The 23,540-nt window shown below is 40.7% G+C and overlaps 1 protein-coding gene across 5 annotated transcripts in view; it reads left to right on the forward strand.

Moving 5' to 3' along the window:
- Positions 1-23,540, forward strand: part of ARHGEF3 (Rho guanine nucleotide exchange factor 3) — a 298,685-nt gene that overhangs the window by 126,624 nt on the left and 148,521 nt on the right. For all 5 annotated transcript variants that reach the window (XM_038408883.2, XM_038408884.2, XM_038408886.2 and 2 more), the window contains one exon: positions 4,887-4,949. In XM_038408883.2, coding sequence (XP_038264811.1) covers positions 4,887-4,949 — 63 coding nt within the window. The remainder of the gene's footprint in view (positions 1-4,886; positions 4,950-23,540) is intronic.

Genomic DNA, 23,540 nt, shown 5'->3' on the forward strand with positions numbered 1-23,540 from the left:
TTTAATGATTAATTTGCCCTGGCATTCATGGCTCTCCTGGATTATACTCCGAAAGCCTTTGCAAAAGATTTCTGGGGAGGGGAGCCTTATTCCATCCACCATGGTAGGACACTTTACCACTCCAGGCTAGTAGCACATACTCGGGAATCATTGTAGAAAAAAGCATTGCAGTGTATGTTTGCTGGCGTTCAAACAACATCCGTTCTTTATCTCTCTGTATTATCCTCAGGAGAGTGATATCATTCATGGTCACCTGGTTGAAATAGGGTGCTTTTCTTAAGGGGACATTCAGAGGTGCCTGTTCCTGCTGGGCTGTTTGCCTATGGCTGAACAGAAATGTTCCCCGCTGTTAGCCACACGGTAGGGGGAGGCAAAATGCGACCTTGTAACGAAAGCACATGTGCTATGTATGTAATGTTAACAGCAAGGTTTACCATGAAAGAGTGTACCCATTGTTCTATAAAATGTGTCTTTTCAAATACCACTGTCCCTTTTTTTTTTCTTCACCAGCTGCATGTGTTTCAAGGATCACAGGATTTTCTCCTTCCCAGAGGCTAGCGAAGATTAGAAGGCAAAAAACCGCACTCACGATGAAATGTTCTCTGAGCTCATGCTGTCCTCCCACACTGACAGAGCACAGACGAATGCATGGAGGCAGACAATGTCAGAGTGCAGGAAAGCACAAAATGACCGGGAGGAGAGGTGGCGGGCTAAAGAGAGTAAGTGGCGGTCTGAAGAGAGGGCTGAAGCTCAAAGGTGGCGGCAGCGTGCTGAGAGGAGGCAGGATTCAATGCTGAGGCTGCTGGAGGATCAAACTAATATGCTCCAGCATATGGTTGAGCTGCAGAAAAGGCAGCAGGAGCACAGACCACCGCTACAGCCCCTGTGTAACCAACCACCCTCCTCCCCAAGTTCCATAGCCTCCTCACCCAGATGCCCAAGAACGTGGTGCAGGGGGCCTCCGGCCACCCAGCCACTCCACCCCAGAGGATTGCCCAAGTAACAGAAGGCTGGCATTCAATAAGTTTTAAACTTTTAAAGTGCTGTGTGGCCTTGTCCTTCCCTCCTCCACCACCCCTTCTGGGCTACCTTGGTAATTATCCCCCTATTTGTGTGATGAATTAATAAAGAATGCATGAATGTGAAGCAACAATGACTTTATTGCCTCTGCAAGCGGTGATCGAAGGGAGGTGGGGAGAGTGGTTAGCTTACAGGGAAGTAGAGTGAACCAAGGGGCGGGGGTTTCATCAAGGAGAAACAAACAGAACTTTCACACCGTAGCCTGGCCAGTCATGAAACTGGTTTTCAAAGCTTCTCTAATGCGCACCACACCCTCCTGTGCTCTTCTAACTGCCCTGGTGTCTGGCTGTGTGTAACCAGCAGCCAGGCGATTTGTCTCAACCTCCCACCCTGCCATAAACGTCTCCCCCTTACTCTCACAGATATTGTGGAGCGCACAGCAAGCAGTAATAACAGTGGGAATATTGGTTTCGCTGAGGTCTAACCGAGCCAGTAAACTGTACCAGCATGCTTTTAAACGTCGAAATGCATATTCTACCACCATTCTGCACTTGCTCAGCCTGTAGTTGAACAGCTCCTGACTACTTTCCAGGCTGCCTATGTATGGCTTCATGAGCCATGGCATTAAGGGGTAGGCTAGTTCCCCAAGGATAACTATAGGCATTTCAACATCCCCAACGGTTATTTTCTGGTCTGGGAAGAAAGTCCCTTCCTGCAGCTTTTGAAACAGACCAGAGTTCCTGAAGATGCAAGCGTCATGTACCTTTCCCGGCCATCCCACATTGATGTTGGTGAAACATCCCTTATGATCCACCAGTGCTTGCAGCACTATTGAAAAGTACCCCTTGCAGTTTATGTACTTGCTTGCTTGGTGCTCCGGTGTCAAGATAGGGATATGGGTTCCGTCGATAGCCTCACCACAGTTAGGGAATCCCATTGCAGCAAAGCCATCCACTATGACCTGCGCATTTCCCAGGGTCACTACCCTTGATATCAGCAGATCTTTGATTGCATTGGCTACTTGCATCACAGCAGCCCCCCCAGTAGATTTGCCCACTCCAAATTGATTCCCGACTGATCGGTAGCTGTCTGGCGTTGCAAGCTTCCACAGGGCTATTGCCGCTTGCTTTTCAACTGTGAGGGCTGCTCTCATCTTGGTATTCTTGCGCTTCAGGGCAGGGGAAAGCAAGTCACAAAGATCCATGAAAGTGCCCTTACGCATGCGAAAGTTTTGCAGCCACTGGGAATCGTCCCAGACCCGCAACACTATGCGGTCCCACCAGTCTGTGCTTGTTTCCTGGTCCCAGAATCGGCGTTCCACCGCATGAGCCTGCCCCATTAGCACCATGATGCCCATTGCCAGGGCACATGCTTTGAGAGAAGTCTGTGTCCATGTCTGTGTCCATGTCCTCATCACTCTCGTCACCGCGCTGATGTTGCCTACTCGCCCGGTTTCGCTTTGCCAGGTTCTGGTGCTGCATATACTGTTGGATAATGCTTGTGGTGTTTAATGTGCTCCTAATTGCCACAGTGATCTAAGCGGGCTCCATGCTTGCCGTGTTATGGCATCTGCACAGAAAAAAGGCGCAGAACGATTGTCTGCTGTTGCCCTGACGGAGGGAGGGGTGACTGACGACATGGCTTACAGGGTTGGCTTACAGTGAATTAAAATCAACAAAGGGGGTGGCTTTGCGAGAAATTGAATGGCCGCCTCAAGGATAGAACTCAAAACCTCAAGGATAGAACTCAAAACTGGGTTTAGCAGGCCGTTGATTTCACAGAGGGAGGGAGGGAGGGAGGAGAAAATGAATACAAAACAAATCTGGTCTATTTCGTGTTTTGAGCCACTTCATCTATCTTTATACATCTTGCTGGCAGCAGACTGTGCAGTATGACCACTAGCCATCGTCACCTCCTGGGTGCTCGGCAGAAGACGGCGCAGTATGACTGCTGGCCATCGTCTTCTGCTAGCTGCAGATTAAAAGACAGTGCACTGCCAGTAGGACTCAATTGCCATGAGACAAAAAAGGGAAATGATCTGGCTGAGTCACTCCCATGTTTGTCCAGGCACCCGGTTAAAAGAGCACCCAGGACTACGTCGACGACAGCTACCAGTCATACTCCAAAAGGCAATAAACTGCTGCTGTGTAGCAATGTAGTATCACGTCCGCCAGCACCCAGGAGACATATGGTAATGGTTAGCTGAGCGGGCTCCATGCTTGCCGTGGTATGGCATCTGCACAGGTAACTCAAGAAAAAAGGCAAAATGATTGTCTGCCCTTGCTTTTATGGAGGGAGGGAATGGGGGCCTGACGACATGTACCCAGAACCACCCGCGACAATGTTTTAGCCCCATCAGGCACTGGGATTTCTACCCAGAATTCAAATGGGCGGTGGAGACTGCGGGAACTGTGGGATAGCTACCCACAATGCAAAGGTCCGGAAGTCGACGGTTGCCTCGGTAGTGTGGACACAGTCCGCCAACTACATGCACTTAGAGCATTTGTGTGGGGACATATGCACTCGACTGTATAAAAACGCTTTCTATAAAACTGACTTCCGTAAATTCGACCTAATTCGTAGTGTAGACATACCCTTAGTCTGTATTCACAAAAACAATGTGGAGTCCGGCGGCACCTTAAAGACTAACATGACTACCCCCTGATACTTTCTGAAATGAGTCTTGATGTTTTTGATACCTCCAAGTCTATAGATTTTTGTATGCCATTATTTCCCAGGAAACAGTGCAAAAAAATTGACATGAGTCATTTGAAAATGACTTACAATTTGCTGTGCTGGTGTAAAATAGTGGCTTGGATCAATCTAAGTAATTAATAAAGATGACAGAGTGCACACTGGCTCAGTTTTATACTCTCTGAAAAATGATTTAGAGTCACATTTAAATTGAAACATTGTGCAAAAGAAATATTCAAGAGCCCTTTGAAACTACTAGGCTTGACCTTTTTGTACAGATACTCTTCTTCTTAATAATAATAATAAAACCACCCCAAAGCCTTGTCTGATGTTTCACAAAGGATGAAACTAACCCCTTATGCAGAGATCCCACTCTAGACTTACATATCTCTTAAGGTCCCACTTAAGCACCATTTTAATGGCTTATGTGGTGGACAGGCCTTGTATGGTCCAGAGTGAATTGCATGAAAAATTAGCTATAAAAATAAGCTTTGTTCTATTAATTTTTTAAAAATATTTCCCAATATTTTAATTTATTTCTAGAAAGTAGGAAAGTTTTATTTAAACATAATAGTAGAGTGCACCTGTCTTTAAATGACTGCTTAGTATCTGAGCAATAAATTTCAGTCAAAAAGTTCTCACTAACTTCTTATTAAGATGTTTTGTGTTAAAATGACTACTAGAGAGGGTATGCAGCTCTGACAGAGCTACCATCCCCCTCTGTCAGGTTAAAATAGGTGTCTGGTGGGTGCCTACATGGAAGTTGAAGATCCTGTATCCTTTTATAAACAAATACCCATGGCAAGTTTGATTCATGCAGCTAATTATTATACTATCTCTGAATTATGCCTAAAATTGGGGTTTATAATTTGGATTACTGTGAGGTGATATGAGGAAGTGGGAGGATAGAAAGAGGAAGCAGACCCTAATATATAGTAGCTAGATAGAATATGCCAATAAGAAAACAGTGCACAAACAAGTGAATATAGAACTAATAGTCACATATAGCTGTTATCCTCTTGAACTATTAATATGCATAAAGAAAGAACAAATGATTAAAGTATTATTTTGTGGTATCTATTACATGCTTACTTATCTGTTTCAAGATCTTCTTGCTGGCAACTTGAAATCTTTACTAATGTCTAAGCTTTTCTTTCCATTTTATTTTACAGACGAAACGGAAACAGAGTACCCAAGATGAAGATGCAATCAGTATCTGCAGCCTTGATGCAAGAGTGAGTAATTTCTTCAGTGTTTTTTTTTTTTGTCTTGGACTAAAATGCAGATATCCTGTTGTTTTCTGAAACAAAGGTACATTTCAGCTGCAGTCTGTTCATTCATGGCCTGAAATAACTGTAGTTTTGCATACTACTTAAATTTAACATATATCACTGCCAACTAGAGTGAAAATGTCCTGATCCTATAGTGTAATAATTGGAGGATAATAATGTCAGTAGAATAGACTGTTGTTAGAAAGTAATGGATCCCCAGTCGCTAGATAACTATCAAGACAAAAACTCAGTGTGAAGCCAAAACGCTAAACCAGATGTGAATTTATTCCATTGCATCATTGTATTACATTGATTTTATTTCAATTATATCAAATGATATATTATGTTAATACTTTCAAAGTGTATAACCTTGTATTAGTGCAATAGTGAGAGCTAAGTGCATCGTTAGTGAAGACCAGTATTGTGATTGTTCTGTGGAATATTTCTGACATCTAGAAGCCAGCTTTTATATAAAGGATGCAGTTTTTAAATGTATACAGTTTTTTTGTTCAGATAAACTGTTTCTAATTGGCTGATTCTCCTCTGTTCTTCCTGTCTCCTTCCTAGGGCTACCCCCAAAAACCCCAACCCCAAAATTGTTTCTGTAAATAAATTTGAGATATCCAGTAGCCTTATTTGGTAACACTGATTTCATCTTTATATAAATGATGATTTTACTGCACTGATTGGTGTCTGCTTACTTTAAAACACTATTTAGCTTCAGGAGCTGAAAGATTCCCTTTGACTTCAATGACTGTTGGATCAGGATTTTAGTGAGGACAAGTACAGAGTAAATTGAAATGCCTGTTATTTTTCATGCAAAGGTTATAATTCTAACATGAGGAGATTCTTACACTTTAAGAGACATTATCAGATTAAAAATCACACTTCTCTCTGAAAATAACATTTAATATTTCTGCAACTGAATTAGAGGGAGATTTTTTTCCTTCTCAGTGTGTTTGTTTTGTGTTTAATCATTTTCACTGTTTTCTCCTGTACTCATTTAGTCAGTTTCTCCTTTTGCTGCAGATATTTCACACTGTATGGTGAGGAGAAAGTCATTTTAAAAAATAGAAAATTTGGGTTGTACCACCACATAACATGGCAGGATTTTTCAAGACCAGGTGTGGTACCTGAAACAACTTTACTTTCATTTTTCTAAATTATGGATTAGCTTTCAAGTTGGTGGTGCCTCTTTACTGCTAATATTCAGTGGCAGGTGAGGGCTATACAACTTTTTATCCAATTTCTCACTGTCAGAAATGTGTATTTGTTCCTTATGAGTATCTGACTAAGAGGCACTCTCATAGACTCACACCCCAGATGTATATAAATTCTGTTTATTCAGTAGTTCTCACTTTAGCCAGAACTACAGCTAACCAGAGGGTTTTTTCATTGTGCCTTTCTGTTGTTTTCAGGCATAGAATGGGTCTAACTGAAAATACATTTATCTGAATCATATTTGTATTTCTCCTGCAATATCAGGGTACAAGAAAATAATTCAAATTATTATTCTAAAATGGGTTATTCCATTATATAAATACAGCACGCAAAATATCCTATGTCAGATGAATCAAATTTCATGAGTGCTTCATTCTCCCCATGATGTGCCAGCCAATTTGCTTAGAAGGTTATTACATGACCTCATTTTAGCCACAGGTTTCAGAGTAACAGCCGTGTTAGCTGTAGCTCATGAAAACTTATGCTCAAATAAATTCGTTAGTCTCTAAGGTGCCACAAGTACTCCTTTTCTTTTTATTTTAGCCAGAGTTTTCCTCAGGTGGCTAAGATATGTGAGAAATATTATATCTAGGGTTACTCTGAGGTAGACTGTTTGGGGATCTGTATTTCAAGCGATGTCCATTAAGAGAAATGTTCAGTTCTTGGGCTGCTGTGTCATTGTAAAGATGTAAAACACTTGAAACTGTCTTGGTCACACATGGTTATAAATATCACCGTCTACAAGTATTTGGCCATCTTAATCAAGTCAGCATTGTGAGTGTCTTCAATGCTACCAAAATCATTTAGATACTGTCCCAAATTCTCAAAGTGATCTTGTTTCCAGAGATTTTTCACTGACACTTGTAAAGTAGCAGGTATATTTATATAAACATGTGTCACCAGGTGGCTCTGTATTGGCTTTGCGTCAGGGAAAGTTACTGGATATGAGTTATTTTACTTATACTCAAGAGTAACTTGCACTACTGAAATGGACATTTAGTTAAGTGCTTTTTCAGACAGTAGAAATTGAATATGATGTATTATGCTAAAAATGACCATTTAAGAGCTCTAGCATTTGAAACACAGTAGATCAGGAGCACATTTAGGAGTTATTGGCTTATAAATAGACCTCACTTAAGTCATCTTTAGAAGATAAGTATGTGTGGCTCTTTTGGGATAAATTGTCCTTAGAGGTTTTCATCTGGTGCTGATTTTGGATCTACACATAAGGACCATCTTCAAAAAGAAAAATCTTCAGACTTGCTCACTGTTATATATAATTATCATTTATGTTTGAAAGAACAATTATGTTTAAAAGCGAACACACTGATAATTATCACCTTTTAAATGTAATTTAGGATTTTTACAGAATTTTGTTAGAAGAACGCTATGGGTCAAATTCAACAAGGATGTATAACTTAGAACTCCTTTCCCTAACTTAGTCTTCCATAGAGTGGCTACAATTTGTTCCAAGGCTGTCTGAGTACAGGAGAGTTTAAGTGTACCTTGCACCCAAAGTTCTGTAAGACAGTGTAATTTAAAATACGCCTCCATCCTCCTTATACTCCCTTAGACATAAACAGTGTAGGTGTAAGTATTTCTAACAGTGTCTAAATTATTGTAAAAAGAAAAGGAATACTTGTGGCACCTTAGAGACTAACAAATTTAATTGAGCATCCGATGAAGTGAGCTGTAGCCCACGAAACCTTATGCTCAATTAAATTTATTAGTCTCTAAGGTGCCACAAGTACTCCTTTTCTTTTTGCGAATACAGACTAACACGGCTGCTACTCTGAAACCTGTCATTATGCAAGGCACTAAATTACTGTAGAGCTTGTTGAACATTTTCCAGCCAATGGGTTTCCATTGGAAAATGCTGATTCATTTCATAGACATGCATCACTTTCATCAACGTTTTCTATGAGAAATTATTGCAGTGCTTTTTTGGTATAGTAATAATATATTCAAAATGAAGCACTCTGACCTTGTCAAAACAAAGCACTTTGATAAGGTCATTTTGATATTTCTGAAATAAAATTTTTCAGAAGTTCCATTTTTGTGGGAAATTTCAAATTTTTGACTTTTTGTTCTGATTCAGGATGAAACGAAATTTCAAAATGGAAATTCCAAGTCTTCAACCACTTTAGCTTACCGTAAGATGGCCCTTGGCCTGGTCTACACACATTTTGTAATGGTGAATTTCAGATGTGGGGAGTGTCTTTTACTGAAATAAAAACTTGTTCAATTTACAGTGGGGTTGTAGTTATACCACTATAAAAGTGTTTAGGACACTCTAGTTTATTCTCTTTGTTGTATGGGAATAAACTATACCAATATATAAGCATTTTTATACCATTATAGCTGTGTGCTCACTAGAGGGGTTTAACTGTAGTTAAAGTAGTACAGTTTCTGTGTTTGGGCAAGGCCTTAGTGCTTGGTGATCTAATGTACACAATACATCACCTCTGAATTTGCCAAAGGAGTTTAAATCTAGAGAGAGACTAGAGGAGTAGCTATCCAGCTGTGGTCCATGGATCACTGGTCATTTGCAGAATGCTGGCTGATCAGATGGCACTAGCTCTTTTTCATTTCTAGTTGCCAAATCCTATTCAAAAATACCTTCACACATTTTCTTAATATTTCTTTCCCATGTAAACAATTGCTATCATTGCCACAGGCATAGTATATAAATATGAATTGGAGGGGAGGTGGTCCATGTAACTGTAAATGGTTAGGTAGTTGGTCTGTGAGACAACCTCTGCTAAATTGTGGTCCTTGTTATAAAAGTAATTGTGAATTCTTGCTGTAGAGTCTGTTAGTGTAATATATACATTGAAGGGACCTAAAGAAAGTCTGAGTTACAATGTAGATTCCTTCTAGACTGTTTCAGATTTGTTTAGACTCACCTTTGGTTTTTGGTCCAGTATTATAGATGTCACTTAGATCAAGACTGAAGAAGATTTGAAGAATTATATGTGAAAATCCATTTGAAGGGCCTAATCTGACTGTTGCTCTTTTTCCTCATGTTCATGAGCATTAAACAATTTATTTAATTCATCCAAATACAAAAACTAGTAAAGCATCCCCAACCCTAGCTCTTTCGTATAACTTTTGTCTCCATAATTCATAATCATTGGCCTGATCCAGCAGGGTGCCCAGTGCCTCCTGTGAGGCTGAGAGTATCCTTAATTCCAACTCAAGTCAATGGACTTTGTCATGTCATGACATACCATGTCATGTATTTCATAATAAACTGTGGTCAAGTACAGTTTCTTATTCTCAAACTACAAAAGATAGTTACCTGCTTTGTTGAACATGACATAACCATGCAGTTTTTGGTCTTACTGGCAAATGAAAATGCTTTTCAGTGTTATCAGCAGGATGCAGGCTTTCCACATCTGTAGACTTGAAAATTATTTGTAGAGATGCCTTTTTTCAACCCCTTAATGGGATACCTTGTTGGATAAGTTTTCAGGAGTGCATAGGTTTGTAAATGGCTTTCTCAAAGTGTTAAATGAGACATTCTGAAAGTTTCTAAGATTTTTGTTAGCTTTGAGTTAAAGCTTTCTTTACAGTATAATGAAATTGCTTTCTCATCAAGTATTGTAGACTCTCTAAATGTCACTGAATAAGTGGCTGTGAAAAATGTGAACACTTTTTTTTTTTTTAATTCTTTCATGAGTATAAACCAGTTTTCCCAGTGGGGGAGAATTTTAGCTGGTTCTAACATTTTATTTCAAAAGGCACTGATGCTAGAGATGGGCTAATTAAGGGTAGTTGGGGAATGAACCATTTGCACTTAGCTGTATATACCAAGGTAAAGTTTTGAAAAGAGAGGGCATTTTTTCCCCTTGGATACTAGCTGTGAATTAAAAGTTGATGTTTCTTTTTGCCAGTTATCTGACTAGCTTCAGGAACTTTGACTTACCATAACTTTCATCTTGACAATAGTTTTACACTAGATCTTTAACAATATTGTATGCCATTGAAGAAACGGTATTTATGTGAATGTAAAGTAATTGATATAATTCCCAGAATACCTTCTACTAACAGGTGCTTTGCATGTAGAACAAAAGTAATGTTCTCTTTTTTTTTTTGTACAGTATGTGTTTCCAGAATGGCCTTTGTAAATTAAATGTTACTGAAAAGGTGTTGTAACACTGTTAAATAAGACCACACCTCGGGCGTGTGAAGGTGTAATGCCCAATGACAGGATTGTTTTGCTTATGTGCAAAGGATGGGAATGTGGCCCAGTGCTTGGAGTTAAGAGATTAAGGCCCTGTCTACACTGGCAAGTTTCTGCGCTGTAAAGCCGCTTTCTACGCTGTAAATCCTGAGGAGTACACACTGCCAAGCCACTTAGTTCGCAGAAACTGCACAGTTGCAGTGCTTTAAAAAAACCACTCCAACGAGAGGCATAGAGCTTTCTGCGGCGGGGCTACAGCACTGTGGTGCCAGTGTAGACTCTGGGGTCGATTACAGCACTGCGATTGGCCTCTGGGAGGAGTCCCACAATGCCTGTTCTTGCCTCTCTGGTCATCAGTTTGAACTCTGCTGCCCTACCCTCAGGTGACCAACCATCATCCCCACCCCGTAAATTCCTTTGGAATTTTAAAAGTCCCCTTCCTGTTTGCTCAGTGCTCTCACATCTTTCCAGGTAGCCATGCCTGCTCCATGCACCAGGTGATCCCCCACTTGGAGCAATGCTGAGCTGCTGGACCTAATCAGCATTTGGGGAGAGGAGGCTGTCCAGTCCCAGCTGCACTCCAGCCATAGGAATTATGATACCTCTGGATAGATTTCACTATGTGTGACAGAAAGGGACCACAACTGGGACACACTGCAGTTCAGGGTCAAAGTGAAGGAGCTGCAGAACACCTACCACAAGGCCCTGGAGGCAAACCGCCGCTCCGGTGCTGTGCCCACGAGCTGCTGGTTCTACAAAGAGCTGGACATGATACTCAGCAATGACCCCACCTCCACTGCAAAGACCACTGTGGATACTTTGGTGGCTTGCGTGACAGTCAAGAGTGGACCGAGCCAGGAGGAGGAAATCTTGGATGAGGATTTGGAATGGAAGGGGGACCCAGAGGCATGACTTGGAGGTCACAGAGGCATGCAGCCAGGAGCTCTTTTCTACCCCGGAGAAGGCTAGCCAGTAACAGCAGTTGTATCTTGGCAAAGAGTAAACAGAAGTGGAGACCCTTGGTAAGTGGATTTGATTTTGGGAATTGCTGAAGCGAGTTGTTGTGGGCAGGAGAGTAACAGAAAGCAGGCTTGTCTCCCACCGCATGCCTAGTCTGAGTGTCAGAAAAGGCTGTTGATTGACTCCTTCACTTCATGGGAATCTGCCTCAGAGATCTTGAGGAAATTCTCATGGAGATACTGGGCAATCTGCTGCTGCAGGTTCTTTGGCAGAGCTCCTTTGTTTCTTGCTACAGGTGAGCTGCATGGGGCCAGGGCAGAAGCTGCAGTCTTGGAGAAGACCCTCCCTTGATTTTCTGCTCACCCTCAGCAGCAAGATATCTTCCATAATGATTATATCCTGTGGAAAGTGTGGGGACAGGAATGATTATCAGGCCACCCCTACAGTGCTGGCTCTCCCCAAAAGCCATGTGCCTCATGTACAGCAGGGTCCAGGAAGAGTGATTTACCCTGCCCCTGTGGCTACTCACCATTTTGGGGGTCTTGTGGCTCATGTGTGTTTGCTTGGGGTCAGCCAGTTAGTGACAGGTGTGAGAGTACTGGCTGTGTTTTAAATCACTTAATCAGTGTTCTCTGTGTTGCAAACAATACTGCTTCTGTAAAATGTTGCATTTAAACTTCACAGAGATGACTGTGGAAGCCCAACCTCCCTCTTCTTTATCGGCAGTTGAACAGCTGTGCAGAATTAGAAAGCTTCCAATAAGAACTAAGGAGGACTTTCTGCGTGATGTTATGATGCACTCCACCGCTGAGGAACAGGAATTGAAGGAGTGGTGGGACAGCGAGAAGAGGGACCGAAAGGAGAATGCAGCATGCCAGAATGAAGCCACGAAGCAGCTCTTAAATGTTATGAAGTGCCAGACATGCTCCAGGCGATACTAGATCTGCAAACCGAGCAGCTTCACGCCCACCCTCCCCTGCAGCCACTGTTGCAAAACTCTTTCCCATGCTCCCCAGACACCACCAACACACTCATATGAACCTCCTGGCTCCAGTCTATACCTGTGGCATTCCAGTCCTCCCCCATCACAGTTCAGCACTGTGGACTCCCACCCACTGCACTCAACACCCATCCCTCTGCAGTTTGGCCCTGCTGAAGTACAGTACTCGCTGCATTGTACTGCAAAGGAGAAGGTGGGATATGATCCCTGGACATACACAAATCTTCCGTCATCCCGGGACCCCACCTCCTCCTGGAGCCTTCCCTTCCTCCATCCCATCACTGCTGATGTTTTTTTTTTTGTTTGTTTGTTTGACTCCCTCCTCCGGTTGTTGTTTTTTTAAAGAAGAATTGTGTTGGTTTGAAAGTAATCTTTATTCTATTAATTGAAAGCAAACAGAGTCCTGCAAAGCAGCAGACAATTATCTTTAACCTTCATATTGCATTGTCTGCACCAATCACAATCACCTCCTAGCATTAAAAACACTGCACTCCCGAGCATAGCAACAAATATTCTTCTTCGAGAGATGTCCCTGTGGATGCTTCACTTCAGGTCAAGGTGTATCCCGGCGCCGTCGATCGGAGATTTCTACAGCAGTACTCCTATGGGCTGTGCATGCCTCTTGAGCTGTCAGTGTTCTAATAGCATGTGCACAGCCCGGGTTCCTCAGTTCCTTCTCTACCGTCCCCGGCTAGAGACGGAGTTCAGCAGTGCTTTTTGAGATTAGTTAGTTAGTTTGTTTCTCAGTTTAGTTAGATAGTTTTTAGTCATTAGAGTTACTATTTAGTTAAGATACATTAACTGTTACATTTATTTCTTTAAAAAACAAAAAACAAACAAACAAAAAAACCCACCCCACTTCTGGGGTTACAGACATGCCTGGTTCTCCAGACTTCAAGAAATGTGCCTCCTGTAATGAGGCCATTCCCATCTCGGACAGGCATTCACAGTGTGTACGCTGTTTGGGGGAGTCTCATGTACCCCAAAAATGCATCCACTCTTCCAAACTGAAAGCACGGACCCGCAAGGACAGGGAACTCAGACTTAGAATGCTGCTCCTGGGAAACTCTCTCAGACCTGCGTCTGACGCTGGACAGCAGACCTCTGTAACACCCTTCAGATGCAAAGCCAAACCAAAAAAACAGCCAGCTTCCTCCTTCCTTAGGAGCCGTTCCTCGGGGAAGAAGTTAAAACTGGCTCTCGTGTCTCCAGTAACTGCTGCTTCGCGGCTCAGTACCTTTCACTTGGCAGGCACCCCAGGCACCGACTGTGAGTCAGCTGCCCCCATACATGGTACTGAGGCTCAGGGCTTTCAGTTGCCCATCTCTTTTAGCTCTCCCTTGGCCACCTCGATCACTGCGCTGCCGAGAGCTCCTATGGTGCTGAGATTACGGTACCACCCTTTGATCATGTGGCATCACTTTTGCAGCCAACATTCTCGGCACTGAGCCTCCTGTGGTCTCTAGCCTCCTTGACAGTGCCTACCTCAGGGGCACCAGCTCTGCTGAGCCATCCTGCACCCCAGGGACACCCTTTGGTGCATCAGCAGATTCCCCAGCAGACTCTGCCTCCACCAGCTACACCAGCACCGACTCCTGGTTAATCAGCTCCACCTCCAGTTTTTACAGCCAGAGAAATTAAGGGTGTCCCATGCTCCTGAGTCTCCCCTTCTCGGCACCAGTCTATCAGCACGCAGTACACAAACCACTGAAAGATGGCACCAAATGTGGACGGAAGCACAGGGATTGCTGCGATGCAAAGGAATGCATCACGGGACATTTGGTCAAGACCCAGGATGACCCATGACCCTCCTCCATCTTCCCACAACTCTTAGCAGCAGAAGAGGAAGAAATGATTTGTGGGATAGCTCCACAGAGTGCAACGCTCTGAATACCACTGCAACTGCCACAGGTGTGAACATATTATTGCGCAGGACGCTGACTGTGTGAACACACAACAGCAGTTTCCCTTTAGCACTCTCTGAGCAGCACTGTAACTCCCGGCGCTGTAACTCTGCCAGTGTAGACATGCCCTTTGTTTCTGTTCCCAGTCCTGCCAATGACTATGGTCACTTAACCTCTTTGTGATATAGTTTTCTCTATCTGAAAAATGAGGACAATTCTGTATCTCAGACAAGTGATATGAACAGCCATTATGAATAGAGAGCTCTGAGATTCTCCTATGAAAAACTCCATAGAAATACAAAGTATTATTAATTGTTATTCAAGTGGCTGGGAGTTAAGAGCCTGGAGAAAAGAAGATAGGAAAGAAGAATGAGGGATTGGAAGCAGTGAAGCCCCCCAGGAGTTGTTGGATGTTTATACACTGAAAAAAGATCATCGTACTTTTTCCCGCAAACCAGCCTTCTTTCACGTAGGTTGTAGGACTGTATAAAAATATGCTATTTTGCTAACTCATCTTGGTAATCAGTGGCATTGCTGGTTCACCATAGTGACATCCGTCTCACGCTGGAGCCGCTCTTGACCAATTTCTCATTCATTGCTTCCTCGTTTCTGCAGTTGTGAGGGAGTTAGCTGCTCTTAAACAAGAATTTTATGCCTAAAGAAGATATTCTGGGACCCTGTTTGCTGGCTCAAGATTGGCACTACCATTGACTGTTTTGTTCAGAACTTTTCAGTGTGCAGTTGTGGAGAAAATCTGTGTTCCTTCAGTGCCATTTTAACCTGTTGTGTACCCTCATTCCTCAGTCACCATTAATTAGCCCACTATTAATGTCATTGCCTTTTTAAATAAAAAAGTGTGTTTTTGGAGACAGCTGAAACTCTCCCCTTTTGGGAATAGTCTTTCATGTTTATGAAAGGATTTTAAAACAAGTCTCTGTAACAAGGCTGGCCTAAGACTGCAGATCAGTATTTGTGAATCTTTTCAAGTTCTGATTGATGTTCAGTTGAATAATATTCATACACCCTTGTTGTTTGCTATTTGCAGACATTCATGCAAAGACATTTTGTTCACACTGAGCTTTGGTGAGTGGCTTTGCATCAGTAGCCATATTTATATATCAACAAGAATATTGCTGCACAAACGAGATTTTTTTGTTTCTTGCTATTTGGTGTCTATTTATTCTCTGATATTTAAAAAAAAAAAATAAAAAAAAATTTAAAAAAAAAAAAGCGAGCTTCTGTTATCCAGCCAGGGAGCAGTAAAATTCCAGGTAACTTAAAGTAGGTGAAGTTCCCACCCTCCCCAGAACAAAGGATACATACACCACAGAGAGACAAAACCCCTTTTGTCCAGTTAGGCTTTATTGCTAACTTAAAAAATAACCATGAAACATAAACTTCAGCCTGAATTTTCTCTCCAAGACTGGCTGTTCTAGTTTTCCATAGAGGACCTCACTGTCACAGACCCTAGTTTTCTGTTCCTTTTCTAACTGAAACTAATTAAATCCACCTACTAAGGTTTAGAGTAATTATATTGTACATACCTGCAAGATTCAAGTCTGGTATCAAAGTAGCTCAGCATAGCACACCTGCATTCCTTTGCAGAATCCTTGAGCCTGGCACCTTGTTCGTGATCAATCGCACACTCCATATAGCCAACAGAATTATTGTTTAGTTCACAAATAATAGACTGCAAATTGTTTATCCAATCTATATGGGAAAGATACCTTGCAGAAATCATGGACAGAAAACATTTCCTAAGGAATTAGTAAATTCACACTACCTCCTAACATATCATCAAGGTTGATATCAGTGGGGAGTAACATAGGGTGACTTTTTCTTACGTTTACTTGCTTGTGATTTATGACCTGTACTGCAGATGGCCAAAGGACATCCTGTAGAGAATTGCAGACTGCATTGCTAAATCTATTTCTACTTTTGCAGGGGTAGAGAGGAAGTGTCACTTTTGCAAGAATTCAGTACAGTTAGAGGTAATTTTTCTTGCAGGGCTGCTGTGTGACAAAGATGTAATCACCTCAGTATGAGTCTATCATAGAACATTTGCATGTCAGCTAGTGACTGTCCCATGAGGATATAGTGGACAGTGATCCCAAATCTGTCTTGGAGAAGGGACAGGGTCTCCAGTCATCTACTTTTTTTTTCTTTTTACTTGGCATAGCATTAAGCTTGTCACCCCATTCCTCTACTACCTCAATTCATTGCTGTGGTTAAATGCCATTATGGTACATTAAAACAAGATTTAAAAACGTATTTGCTGTCCAATGACCCTTTAAATTCTTCTCTCTGCACTGTCCTTCACTAAACCAGGGTAAAAAGAAAAGGAGTACTTGTGGCACCTTAGAGACTAACAAATTTATTAGAGCATAAGCTTTCGTGAGCTACAGCTATCTACTCAGCTATTGACCACTTGCCTTCATCAGTTATAATTTGTCTCAAGGTTTGTTTGGTTCTGGCTCTGAGAGTTGTGTTTCAGAATCAAACATGAGTCCTGTTGATTCCAGCTGTTCCAGTCATGGCAGTAATCTATGGTAAACTGGGCTGATAGGTTTCAGAGTAGCAGCCGTGTTAGTCTGTATTCGCAAAAAGAAAAGGAGTACTTGTGGCACCTTAGAGACTAACAAATTTATTAGAGCATAAGCTTTCGTGAGCTACAGCTCACTTCATCGGATGCATCCGATGAAGTGAGCTGTAGCTCACGAAAGCTTATGCTCTAATAAATTTGTTAGTCTCTAAGGTGCCACAAGTACTCCTTTTCTTTTTGGGCTGATAGGCAATCTCAAGCCTGAAACCCCACTTTTAGGCTTGGGTAAGGGTTTGGTCTATGGTTGTCACATAAGGGTCTAGAACAGGGTCCTGTATTGTTAGCTTTTCATGCTCGCAACAAATTGGGAAAGATTCCTATGCACTTTCTAATGACTTGTCCTGCCAGTCAAATAGGAGCCACTTCCAGTCCTTTAGGTAAGAAAGTAATTAGCTGCCCTCAAGTTCTCGAGATACTGCAAAGAAGCATTTATGTTGTCCCTGCAGATTATCCTTTGGTGTTAGATAGTGGTACAGCCCGGGCCTTTCATGGGTTGAACAGAGGGTGTAATGAAGGAATGTCTGGTGGGATACTACATCACAGTGGCAACTACTACTTAATATGGAAAAAAGTGAACAAATTCTATGGAGTTATCGAAGAATGTGACACAGGAAATAATTTTGGGCAATTGTCTCACAAGATGCACATTTTCTTATACTCCTTTGTGATTTAAAATTTTATGAATAGGTTGTTATTTATTATTTTGCTAATATATTGTGCTAATATTGGTTTATAATGGCAATGTATAAAATTCTTCTAATGGCAAACCTGCATTCTAAACCAAGGAAAAACATAATTTGAATAGAGGTTCAGTTTAAATTGTCCTTCTACCCCACTACATATCCCAGCTCCCTCCTCAATAGTTTGGCGTCATTACAATTTTACTTCAAATAAATTAACGTATAAAAACATCTTCCTTGATAGTCATAGTTACTTGTTTTCAATTTGTTTTACTTGTTTTTCAGTACAAAAATCATATTAACTGGTAAACTAAAATATATATTTTAGGTAGAAATATATTTGATACTGTAGGCAAAGGACAATGTTTTGTAAATCTAAAAATATATAATTTTGTAACTATTTAATACATGTATTTGCAGTTGATGGTTGCTATGGTAGCAACATACTACAAATTATTTAATTTCTGTACTGGTTAGTTACTAGTCTAAAGGGTCAGTGTGTTGCCAAAATTAATGATAAAGACACATTGGTAAGAAGCTATGATAGGGGGAACAGTTAATTTCAATTGCTAATAGCCTAATAGGATTTATGCTGTTATGAAATAGTAGTTTTTTTATGTTCTGCGATTACATTTTACAACTGATCCGTACACAATTGTTAATTCTGTCCCCGCAACTTCAGTGAAAACCTGACTGTAAATACGTTGCTTTAGAGGCTGACTTGATATCTATTACTCTAATAAATCTATTTCTATTTTTGTTTATATTATAAACGCTTCAAAGCAATGATCATTTTTGTGTTTCCTTACCACAGTGGGGCCCAAATCCAGGTTGTAGCCTCTGAGCACTAACCCAATGCAAATAAATAGTAAGTGACTAGCTGCCTGTTGTATGCCAAGTATATTATATTATGCCAGTGTGGTGATATGCCATATATCAGATGGATATGGCCGCAGTGAGATCACCCACTGCCAGGGTAATAGAACAGTTACACCCCAGGACTAGGGATATAGAAACTGAATACAAGTAATGCCTATTATTAGTTTAGATTCTAAATGTTGTAATTATCTATTATTTTTACAGTTCTACAGAAAGTAAATCTCGCATTCTGTAATATGATTCATTATCTTGCTTATTAACTGGATGTGCATTTAATAATTAAACATATTAAACTTTCCTGTGCAGCACTATTCCCGCTACACAGAATTATGGAGCAATTTACATGAGGTTCTGCCTGCTGAACACTTAGCTGTTGTTATACCCAAGTTCCATAAGCTACAGGTTGCAATAACTGATAGGCTGGCTAGGTTTATGTTCAGCTGTTCTCACTGATCCACCTCTATTTTCCAAGCATTTTTACTCCTTACACTGAAGTTATCTTGTTTTTTCTCTCAGTCTCCAAACTAGATGATGCTATTTCCTAAGTCTAAATCTATCCAGGAAAAAAACGTATCTAAATAGGGGTGTAAAACTTCTTAAAAGCCTAGAGTCACTCCTGTTCCATAAAGTGGATAGCAGAATCTGTGCTGCAGATGGCTGGGTCTCTTGCCAGCTTACATCTTTATCAGTCCACTAGCAGTATCCCTTTATAAAAATAGGTTTTTAATTTTTTAATGCCTCTTACCAGTGCCAGACCACCTGTCTCCCACTGAATAATCAGTCATGAAGGCAGAGCTTCCTTTCATTCTCACAGGAAGCATTGCTTGAAACTCTGCTGATTTGTCACAAGGAGGATTGTGGCCAAATCATATTGTTGTTGTTTTTTAAACACCTTTTGTACTTGCTTGATGGAGTGGATTAGGATAGGCGTGCTCCATGGATTGGTAACCTGGAGTAGTAACTCATGCAGGCGGGCACTCATGGCACATTTTATTGCCAGCTTTAGGAGTATTAGCCCCTGATGTCATGTAGTTAGATATACCTGTGATACATGTGGCCAGCAGGCTGTAACAACAAAATTCTGTGAGTGGATACATACATGTATAAGGCTATTACACTCAGATATCTGCATATGAAGAAATGTGGGAATTATCCAACCTGCTTCTATCTCAACAAATCACAACTGTGTACAGGAAGGCCTTAACTTGTTTGTGCATGGATCCTGGAACCATACCTGTACATAGGCATAGCTCTGCTCATTTAATTGATTGTATAATAATAAGGTTTACATAATGATTTACATATTCTAAGTATTTTATAAACATTATCTAACTAAACTGGCTCATAAAAACCTGAGAGAGAGAATTCTTTTTATGAATGAGGGAACTGAAGCAGAGAGCTAACTCAATCTTCCAAGGTCATATAATGAGCCAGTGGTGGAGCTAGGTTGAAAATTTAGGAGTTCTCTATTTCCATTCTGTGTTCAGACCATTAGGTGGTGCCTCTCCTCAATCCTCTGCATTCTGTATTTCTGTTTGTGCAGTTATTATGCCTCTTCATGCTATCTGTGGCATATAGTGTCTCTCAGCAGTCCTCTGGTGTCCTGTTTCTTTCCACATTTCTGTCCACTATTGCTGTTGGCATTCACCCCAGCTTTCAATCCACCACCCCTACTGTATCCTGAATATTCCTCCCCCAAACCCATTCTTTTGCTAGATGTGTGAATCTACCCATCTAAATTCAGTCACCTTTGTCACTCACAAATAAGATCAGCAAACGACTTCTCAAACTTCATCACATACACATATGGGCGCAGGGCTACTTTTTCAATAGTCTCGCTGGGAAGAACAGTCTTTGTGAGTACAATCTCAGACAGTGTTGCACGCTTCAGTTTGGCTGTACAGTACTAAGCCAGACAGTGGTGGGAACTGTAATCTAATGATCTGAGTGTGGAACAGATGAAGCTAGGGAATGTGAGCCCAATTACTATTGTAAAAGGGGGAACTGTGAATGGTAGTTGGGCGTCTTGTTATGGTGACAGATGGTACAATGTGCCTGATATTTAAGGATCTTTGGCTTCTGAGGGATTGTCTACATTACCCACTGGATTGACGGGCAGTGATCGATCCAGCGGGGGTCAATTTTACTAGTTTAGACGCGATAAATCGACCGCTGAACGCTCTCCCATCGACTCCGGTACTCCACCAGAGAAGCACAAGCAGAGTCAATGGGAGAGTATCAGCTGTCGACTTACCACAGTGAAGACACCGCTGTAAGTAGACCTAAGTACGTCGACTTCAGCTACGCTATTCATGTAGCTGAAGTTGTGTATCTTAAATTGACCCTGTGTGGTAGTGTATACAAGCCCTCAGTAATTTAAAAGTCTCTTGAAATTTACTCTTTTGCTATAAAGATACAAGAGCAGCATGCCGATGGATGTTGGATAACACTGATATTGACCCTTTTCAGCCTAAAAAAGAGCAATGAGTATTCTGCCCTTCACTGCTAGCAATAGTAACCACGATCTGCTGTAACTCATGGATATTGCTGCTACCTTTGACTAGTAGGTATTTCTGGAGGGATGAAGGAATATTTCAAGCTGTATGTGAAATACAATTAACAAAATCAGAGAGCTCATTAAATCCAAACAGCCCAGTTTGTCTCAGTTTATCATTTGCTTCTCCCCTTTTTGTCCTATAAGAATAAGAAAGAAAATGGAAAGCATTTTAATTCACCATTTGGAATGGATCATCAGGGCTAAGTGGCTATAATAGTCTTATGATCCTAGGCTTGGAATGGATCAATTTCATCCATTATAGTAAGGGCCTGTCCTCATGATTCTTCCATCTGTCCTAAATGTTTTTTGTTTGTGCAGTTATTTGTGCCTCTATTCTATAAGTATGCCCTAAAGTGTCTCTTACTAGTCTTCTGGTGTCCTGTTCCTGTCCACATTTCTGTCCACTATTGCTATATCAAGGTGCTTTTGAGCATTTGAATCTTGTTGGACCTAGCTTGTGCTGTAAACCTGCATGGAATCTATCAGCAAAGCAATTTATTAGTTAGTTATCCTTAACTTCCTGATAAGCTCCCATACTACAGTGATGGATGATGCAATGACTATGTATCAAAAACAATGCACACTGAATATTGTGCATTCTTAAATTCACAGTGCAATGTTTCTCTTCAGAGTACTGTGGCCTCATGGATAGAGCACTGAAATGAGATTCTGGAGACATGGGTTGTTTTTCCTAGGTCAGTTACTGGCCTACTGGGTGACCGCAGGCAAGCCACATAACCTCTCTATGCCTCACTTATGTCCTCTGTAAAATGGGAAAACTGATATTTTTGGAAAGTGCTTGTAGCACTATGCTTGGCTCCCACAGCGAGTGTTACAGACCAGCTCCACATTTGACACCAGATTTTCAGAATAGGTCAGGATCCAATATGCTGAGCTCTTTTGCAAATCTGGCTACTTATCCTCACGCCTAAATGGGAGCAAAATTCTTCTGAAAATTTTCCCTCATATACATCATGAGTATTGCCATAAAGCTGTCTTTGAAGTTGTGTATGGTTATAGTGAATGGATACTAATAGCATGAATTTTATTGTACTTCATAATGTCAAAATCATAGTAAAATTCCCTATGAAAGGTAGTTATTGTGCATTAGAGAAGTTACTTGTTTGTTCTTTGGGTAACATATAATAGTTATCATTGCTGATAATAACCTTAAAAAGAAAGTAGTGTTTTAGCAGGTTCTGAACTAGAGAAGACTTCATATCTATGGATCTGTTTAGAAGTTTTATTTTATATTTGAATGTTAATAAAATATGTCCCATTATGAAATATGAACAGAAAGTTATCCAGGTTTATATGTAATTTACATGCATCCTATTGGAGTTCTTTAATTTTGATTGCTTTTAGTGCTCATTGAGAATGCATATTACATATTTAAGTCAATATAATTTAAAACGTATTTGACCTAATTAAACCTAATAATAAAGTTAGTATTTGATTGCTAAGGTATGGCAAGCCAGACTTAAAAGCTTAAAGGGGATTACTTTTATCTCTGCTTATCAGAGTTGAGATAATTAAAATATATATTGTTTCTGCCTTTTTTGTTCTATTAAATTCACTTCTGTTACCTGCTAATGTTAGAGATACTGTTAGCATTGGCCAGTAGGGTATATGCAATATGCTTGAATTATGCATGACTTCGTAATAATTCCCTTATCATACTGGAGGTCAGTGCCCCATCTGGATTCAGATTTTATTATAAAGTGACTGTCCTTAATCCATTATTAATCCATCGTATGATTGTTTTAGGACAGACAGATGCTTGACTCTGGTATTATTTGGAGTAGTGGCATGTGTTATTTCTCTCAGGGCTATGTTACATTATTCTCTTTATTCCTAAATAAATAAAACCCAGGAGCACTGTATTGAAAGAATTTATACAATGCTGGCTATGTCCCCATGTCTCTTCGCTTTTTACTCTTGTATGATTTCAGTCTGTTTCTGAATAGTATCTTACTGGAGTATGGAGGACTAACATTTCCTTTATTATCTATGTTTATTCAATATAGCAGCACATATGTACATAGCATAGGCTGAACATACCAGCACAAACTACATGTAATGAAGAAACAGTCTTGAAGGCAAATGTCCTTTCTCTTTTATTTTTCTCATTCAAATTAAACATGAACATAGAGGGAGTATATTTAGTATATTTAGCAAGTTCACCATGACCGTTATGATCCTTAAGTGGCCTTTTCTGTTTTTAAAGATTACAAAAGTGATTTCCTTAATAATCAACTGTATTCAGATTTCTTCATTTCTGGTAAGTTTCCTATAAGATGAGATCTGTCTCTGACCCAAATAAAGGCATTCCTTACTCAGTCAAAATGTTCTTTGACTTCAATGGGAAATTTGAATAAAGAATGTGAAATTTAGCCCCAAGGAGAGCAGAATGCATGTATCAGATGGCAGCATTTGTTTTTTCATTATTATTGATTTTAGTCTTAGTTTGATTTGGGATCTTTAAGCTATTTTTAAAAAAAAGTTTACAAATGCTTTGCAGATCACTTATAATGTGCTCCATAAAGTTTGTTTATATTAAGGGTTG

This window comes from Dermochelys coriacea, chromosome 7 (assembly GCF_009764565.3).
Source record: "Dermochelys coriacea isolate rDerCor1 chromosome 7, rDerCor1.pri.v4, whole genome shotgun sequence".
In the NCBI taxonomy this organism is placed as follows: Eukaryota; Metazoa; Chordata; order Testudines; family Dermochelyidae; genus Dermochelys; species Dermochelys coriacea.